The sequence below is a fragment of the Carlito syrichta genome, unplaced genomic scaffold (assembly GCF_000164805.1).
Source record: "Carlito syrichta isolate Samal-C Ts95f unplaced genomic scaffold, Tarsius_syrichta-2.0.1 Scaffold314869, whole genome shotgun sequence".
In the NCBI taxonomy this organism is placed as follows: domain Eukaryota; kingdom Metazoa; phylum Chordata; class Mammalia; order Primates; family Tarsiidae; genus Carlito; species Carlito syrichta.
This window is the reverse complement of record NW_007258965.1, coordinates 237,411-244,807: the sequence shown is the minus strand read 5'-3', so window position 1 is coordinate 244,807 and position 7,397 is coordinate 237,411. Positions and strand designations below refer to the sequence as shown.

At 58.5% G+C, this 7,397-nt stretch overlaps 1 protein-coding gene across 1 annotated transcript in view; it reads left to right on the top strand.

Annotated features, from left to right (window-relative positions):
- KLK10 (kallikrein related peptidase 10) overlaps nt 1-2,638 on the top strand; it is a 4,428-nt gene extending 1,790 nt beyond the window's left edge. The window contains exons 3-7 of the mRNA XM_021705985.1: nt 189-220; nt 306-492; nt 1,103-1,377; nt 1,873-2,006; nt 2,412-2,638. Of these exons, the coding sequence (XP_021561660.1) occupies nt 189-220; nt 306-492; nt 1,103-1,377; nt 1,873-2,006; nt 2,412-2,564 (781 nt within the window). The 3' untranslated portion in view covers nt 2,565-2,638. The remainder of the gene's footprint in view (nt 1-188; nt 221-305; nt 493-1,102; nt 1,378-1,872; nt 2,007-2,411) is intronic.
- Nucleotides 2,639-7,397: the final 4,759 nt, after the last annotated feature.

Here is a 7,397-nt window from a genome sequence, read left to right as displayed (position 1 = left end):
TTATCGACCAGCCGCGTTCTAGCCCCGCCCCCTTATTGTCCGGCCGCGTTCTAGCCCCGCCCCCTCATCGCTCTGCCGCGTTCTAGCCCCACTCTTACCGTCCCGCCGCGTTCTAGCCCCGCCCCTTCATCGACCCTTTCCCCGCCTCCCACTTTCGCGTCGTTCTCCTCTCACTTGCGTTCCCCCAGGTCTTCCTCCCACCCTACTGCCCCCGCACGCAGTCAGTCCAGGCCCATGGCCCAGTTCCGACCCAAACCCAGCCTTTGCCCTGCGTGCTGAGATCCCTGTCTCCTTTCTTTCTGCAGCCGCCGAGGCCTTCCTGCTCCCCGGAAACGACACGGGCCCGGATCCCGAAGCCTACGGCGCCCCGTGCGCGCGCGGTTCGCAGCCCTGGCACGTCTCCCTTTTCAACGGCCTGTCGTTCCACTGTGCCGGCGTCCTGGTGGACCGGAGCTGGGTGCTTACGGCTGCGCACTGCCAGAACAACAAGAGGTAGGAGGACGATCTTCGAGGACCCTACGAGGAAGGGCTCTGGAGGCAGCCTCCGGGAAGGGGTGGGGAGGGGGCGCTTGGATCTCTCCCGGCTCCAGATGCAGGTCACTCATAGAGGGCTGACTGGAGGAGGACGGGCAGGCCTTTTGCTGTGGCCGCCAGGGGACGCTGTGGTCCTTCTCAGCATGTCTGGGCCGTCCGTCCTGTCCAGCCGATCCTACCCGAGTTCCATTCAGGACCAGGTGGTTTGTATGCAACAGATGGGAGTCGGGGTCTGGCATGGTCAGGAACTTAGAACTGGAAGGAAAGGCTTACCTCACGAGTCCCCATGGAAGGAGGAAGGACTGGAGGTCATTACAGAGAAGATACAGGGTGGGTTCACCCGGATCCCGGGCCCCCAGCCCTTAGTGCCTGCAGCCCCAGGAGTCCAAACACCTGACTCCTCGTCCCTGTGTCCCGGCATCCAGGGCCAATACCTGCTCTCGCTCCGCCCCCTCGACCCCAGACCTCATCTATCTCAGGACACGGGTGTCTGCCTCACCCCCAGCCTGTACCCTCCTTCCCAGCCCCCATGAAGGTCATGTCTCCATTTGTCCCTTCCTTCCCCCAGGCCACTGTGGGCTCGAGTTGGGGACGACCACCTACTGCTGCTCCAGGGCGAGCAGCTCCGCCGGACCACCCGCGCCATCATCCACCCCAAGTACCGCCAGAGCTCAGGCCCCATCCTGCCACGGCGCACGGATGAGCACGACCTCATGCTGCTGAAGCTGGCCAAGCCGGCGGTGCTGGGGCCCCGTGTCAAGACCCTGCAGCTGCCTTCCCGTTGTGCCCAGCCCGGAGACCAGTGCCAGGTTGCAGGCTGGGGTACCACGTCCACCCGAAGAGGCAAGAGCTGGGGAACTGAGGTGGTATCTCAGGAGGAGAGGCTGGGGACCTGGTTTCCTGGGTCTGAGGGAGTAGGGTCTGGGGATCTGGACCCCTGGGACTGAGGGATTAGGGGCTGGGGTCTGGACTCCTGGGTCCAAGGGAGGAGGGATTAGAACCTGGACTTCCAGGTCTGAGGGAGGAGGGACTGGGGGCTTGGACCCCTGGGTCTGAGGGAGGAGAAGTTGGGGTCTGATCTGGTCTGAGGGAGGAGGCGCTGGGGGCCTGGACTCGGTCTGAGGGAGAAGGGGCTGGGGCCTGGTTTCCTGGGTCTGATGGAGGAGGGGTTGGGGGTCTGGACTCCTGATCCGTGGGAAGAGGGTTTGGGGGTCTGGACTCCTGGTCTGAGGGAGGAGGGGCTGGGGATCTGGGTAGAAACTGTGTTATATCTGGAATCCTGGGTCCCAAGGGGTTGGGAGTCTGGACCTAGGGTTTACTTGCTGTGTCTCCTGTCAGTCAAGTACAACAGGGGTTTGAGCTGCTCCACGGTCAGTCTCCTGAGCCATAGAGAGTGTGACGTCTTCTACCCTGGCGTGGTCACCAGCAGCATGATGTGTGCCGGACTGTCCCAGGGTCAGGACCCTTGCCAGGTAGGGACTGGCCAGCGGGGGGCTCTGACTCATGGGGGGGAGGACGGGGAGGTGATGGGAAAAGAAAAGACCCCACCCCTGTCCCCTACCCCACTCCCAAGCCCATGCTCAAGCCCAGCTACCCGCAGTCCTAACCCTCTCCTCACCCCACCACCCTCCAGCCATTCCTGACCCCCAGACTCACAGCCTGTCACCAACCACACACCGCAGTCCCAGCTCCAACCTACCTCTCTGTGCTCACCCCAGCCCAGCCCCCACAGTCCCAAGTCCACCTCCTTCCCATCCCAGCACCCCCTTCAGCCTCATACCTAATCCCCACCCCACTCCAACCCTCCCCGTCCCTGCCCGGACCCCAAGGGAGCAGCTTGGCATTTCTGTGTAATCCGTTCTTCCTCCCACCCCCAGAGTGACTCCGGCGGCCCCCTGGTGTGTGACGAGACCCTGCAGGGCATCCTCTCATGGGGTGTCTACCCCTGCGGCTCCGCCCAGCACCCAGCAGTCTACACCCAGATCTGTAAATACACCTCCTGGATCGAGAGGAACATCCGTACCAGCTGAGCCCGACAGCTGGAGACCCCTTTGCCACCCACCCTCTTCCTCCCCAGTCAGCGGGATGCCCCTCCTGTGCTGCCCAGACCTCCACCCACACCTCTTAACAGCACCCCTCTTCCCTCACCTCCCCCCCCGCCCACCCTCATTCTCTGCCCACACCGATGTCAAAGTTCAGAAAGTGGCGGCAACATTTCATTCAGGAGAATCGAGGAAGCCGGGGGTCACCCAGTCTCCGAGGGAAGTTATGGGACCCAACGGACCTGGCTTCCTCTGCTACTCCCTACTGTGTGACCTTGGGGAAGCCGAGTACCCTCTCTGACCCTCGGTTTCCTCACCTGCCAGATGAGGACAGTGGAGTGTAGACACGTCATGAGGAGACTGTGACATGACATGTGTGTCTGTCTTTAAAGTCGTTGTCATGTAAGGCTTGACGCCACAGGTGGTGAGCCCTGAATAAATGTTGCCTGCTGTCATAATCTGACCTGGCCCAGGTGACAGCGTGTGTCTCTGTGTCCTGGGGAGAGGTGCACAGGGGGAGCCCCAATCCCAGCCCCCAGCCCCATTCCCTGGGGCTGACAGGGAATGCTGACTGGGAATGTGTATCCCTCCCCGCCCTCCTTCTGAGTCCCAGGAAGCACCCTGGGGCCACTTCCCCTCCCCTCCCACTTCTTCCCACTGGTGGCTCACCCAACACCGCTTCCTCCTGTTGCAGCAGGAGCTAGGCTGATTCTGAGTCATCTTGTCCCTTCCCTGCCTTCGTGGGGCCACTGGGACTCAAGGGACCTCACCTTGCAGCCACCCTAGCCCCCAAGACCTCCACTGCTACATTGGAGCCAAGAAGCCTCTCTCTGAGGTGTAGGGGGAAATCTTTGGTTTGTTATTCATCAGCTTTGGTTCGCACCTGCAATCTCAGCACCTTGGTAGGCCAAGGCAGGAGGATGGCTTGAGTCCAGAAATTTGAGACCAGCCTGGACAGCATAGCCAGACTTTGTCTCTACAAAAAAAATCAAAATATTAGCCGGGTGTGGTGGCAGGCGCCTATCGTCCCGGCTACTCAGGAGGCTGAGGTGGAAGGATCACCTGAGTCCAGGAGGTCAAGGCTGTGGTGAGTCACGATCGTGCCACTGCATCCCAGCCTGGGTGACAGAGGGAGACCCCAACTCCAACAAAATTAAAAATAGTAATTGGTTTTGGGATTTTTGTCCTGAAAGTCTGAGAAGAGGGATTGTTTTCACCCTGAAATGGTCTCAGTGTAAATATTTCTCTCCTGGGCACGTGGGGTTTGTACATGACATCCAGGCAACGCTCATTGATGCTTGGGCATCTCTGCTCAGACGTCCTTTTGAAGGAGTAGCATCAGCTGAACATAGACACACATCTCCTCCCAGCTTCCAATACATTTATTGGGCATTTGTTACCTAGGCCCAGTCCTAGGTGCTGGAGTCAGGCACAGTGGGGGACTGAAGCCTGTATCTTGGGAGAAGTTGGGGGCCTGGACTCCTGGTCTGAGGGAGGAGGGGTTAAGGGCCTGGACTCCTAGGTCTGAGGGAGGAAGGGTCAGGGGGCCTGGCTACTGGGGTCTGGGGTTTGGACCCCCAGGTCTCTGGGGGGAGGGGCTGGGGCCGGGACTTCTGGGTCTGAGGGAGGAGGGTCTGGAGGCCTGGACTTCTGGTCTGAGAGAGGAGGGGTTAGGGGCCTGGACTTCTGGTCTGAGAGAGGAGGGGTTAGGGGCCTGGACTTCTGGGTCTGAGGGAGGAAGGGTCGGGTGCCTGGACTACTGGGGCCTGGGGTTTGGACCCCCGGGTCTCAGGGAGAAGGGACTGGGGCCTGGACTTCTGGGTCTGAGGGAGGAGGAGCTGGGGGTCTGGACACCTGGGTCTGAGGGAGGAAGGACCAGGGGCCTGGACTACTGGGGGCTGGGGTTTGGACCCCCAGGTCTCAGGAGGGGCTGGGGCCTGGACTCCTGGGTCTGAGGGAGGAGGGGCTGGGGGTCTGGACGCCTGGGTCTGAGGGAGGAGGGGCTGAGGGCCTGGACTCTTGGTCTGAGGGAGGAAGGGCCAGGGGCCTGGACTATCAAGGGCTGGGGTTTGGACTTCCAGGTCTCAGGAAGGAGGGGCTGGGGCCTGGACTTCTAGGTCTGAGGGAGGAGGAGCTGGGGGTCTGGACGCCTGGGTCTGAAGGAGGAAGGACCAGGGGCCTGGACTACCAAGGGCTGGGGTTTGAACCCCCAGGTCTCAGGGAGGAGGGGCTGGGGCCTGGACTTCTGGGTCTGAGGGAGGAGGGGCTGGGGGTCTGGACTCCTGGTCTGAGGGAGGAGGGGTTAGGGGCCTGGACTCCTGGGTCTGAGGGAGGAAGGGCCAGGGGCCTGGACTACCAAGGGCTGGGGTTTGGAACCCCAGGTCTCAGGGAGGAGGGGCTGGGGCCTGGACTCCTGGGTCTGAGGGAGGAGCGGCTGGGGGCCTGGACTCTTGGGTTTGAGAGAAGAGGGGGCAGAGGCTAGGGCTCCTCGGCAAGGGAGAAGAGGTCCCCTGTCTAAGGGAGGAAGGGTTGGGGGCCTGAACACCTGGGTCTGAGGGAGGAGGGGCTGGGGGTCTGGACGCCTGGGTCTGAGGGAGGAGGGGCTGCCAGGGTCTGAGGGAGGAGGGGCTGGGGTCTGGACTCCCGGTCTGAGGTGGTGCCCACAAGGTCACAGCTCCCTCAGAGCCCACAGAAGACTGGGCTACCAGGTCTGAGCTCAGGGCCTGGGAGACAGCAGCCTGCCACGGGTTCCCATTCCACCCCCATTGGCACACCCAGGAAATGTCACTCAGGCACGTCGCTGAGTCTGTCACCCAAGGACCAGAAGCCAGGTAGGTGGGAACTCGGAAACACAATTCATTTTTAAAGACAACTCACTTGTTCTTTTAGTCACTCCACGATGTTTACAGAGCTATGTCCCGTGCCAGGCTCTGACAATGAACCAGTCCGAGCTCTTCCCTCAAGGAGCTGCTAGTCAGGTTGGAGAGACAGGCAAGCCTCCATCCTCATCATTCCGGTCTCTCCACTCGAAGTCACCACCTCAAAGTAGCCTTCCTGGATTTCCCTGGCTAAAGGGGTTCCTTTTTGATCACTGATCTCATGGTTTATTTCTTTTGTTGCGCTTGTTTTTGTTTTTGTTTTTTTTGAGTTGGAGTCTCACTCTGTCGCCCAGACTGGAGTGCAATGGCCACTCCTGGCCACTGCAGCCTCGACCTGCTGGGCTCCGGCGATCCTTCCGCCTCAGCCTTCCAAGTAGCTGGAACTACAGGCGCGCGCTACCACGCCCGGCTAATTTTTTGATTTATGGTAGAGATGAGGTCTCGCCAAATTGCCCAGGCGGGTCTCGAACCCACGGGCTCAGGCAATCCACTAACCTCAGCCTCCCAAAGCGCGGGATTACAGGCTGAGCCACCAAGCCCGGCTGTTGCGCTTGTTACAGCAGAAATTACTCCTTTTGCTGTTTAATTGACAGTAGTCTGTTCACCCCTCCCCACAAACTCTGTGAGGGCAGAGATTGAGATACTTGTTCACTGTGGTTTTCTTTTTTTTTTTTTTTCTAAGCACCTGCTGCAGTGCTTACCACATGGAAGCCACCCAACACACTGCTGAATAAATAAGCAACACTAATTGATCTGTGTTGTAATAGAAGGAGGCACAGGGTGCACCACGAAGGGTCTAAGGACTCTGCCTAGAGGAGTCAGGGAATGTTTCTCGCATGAGGGGCATTTTGTGTGGACTTTTAAAGGATAAGTAGGAGTTCACTGGGTGGAGAAGGAAATCCATTTCAATCACTTCCTGTGACCTTGAGCAAAAAAAAAAAAATTTTTTTTGAATTGGAGTCTCACTGTCACCCAAGCTGGAGTACAGTGGCACGCTCACAGCCACTGCAGCCTCAACCTATGGGTTCAGGCGATCCTTCTGCCTCAGCCTTCCAAGTAGCTGGAACTACTGGCATCCACCACCACGCTCAGCTAATTTTTTGATTTATTGTAAAGAGGAGGTCTCGCCAAGTCACCCAGGCTGGTCTCGAACCCCTGTACTCAGGCAATCCTTTCGTCTCAGCTTCCCAAAGTGCTGGGATGACAGACTCATGAGCCACCACACCCGGCTGACCTTGAACAAAATTACTCGAATGTCCTCACTACCTCACTGTGAAATGGAGATACCTCCTTGATTGCGCTCTAGTGAGAATTAAATAATACACATGAAACATTTACCTAATGCCAGGTACAGAGAAACTGTCAATAAAGGGAGTTATTCATATGTTCTTTAAAAAAAAAAGCGGTTAGCATGGCACTTAGCACACAGTGGATATCCAGTCCCTGGTCTCAAGGACTTCCCTGTCTGGAGAGCATGTAAGACAATTGCAGCCACAGGAGATGCATACTATGATGGAGGTGATACAGGGCTTTGTGGTGGGTGGATAAACCGATTTACTGAACGCCCACCGTGTGTCAGGCACTGTGGTGTGACTGACATCATTCACTTCATCCCCCCACAACCCTGGTTACTCTTGCTGCTTAACAGATGGAACAACCAAGAGAGGTCCAGTGACTTGCCCAGAGTCACACACTTAATCACTACCAGCGCTGAGGTTAGGCCACACGGTTCAGTCCAGAACCCATGCCCCAAACCACAACACCATCATAAGAGAGAGCATTCAAGGGGATCCCAGACCCAGCTTCACCATCAGACCTGTGGGCAGCAGAAAGTGGAAGGGATTGTAAGTGCTGAGGGGGAGGCAGCACGGACTCTGTCTGGAGAAACGAGAGAAGGCTCCCTGAAGGAGGGCGCATTGAGGTTGGGTTTTGCAGGATGAGT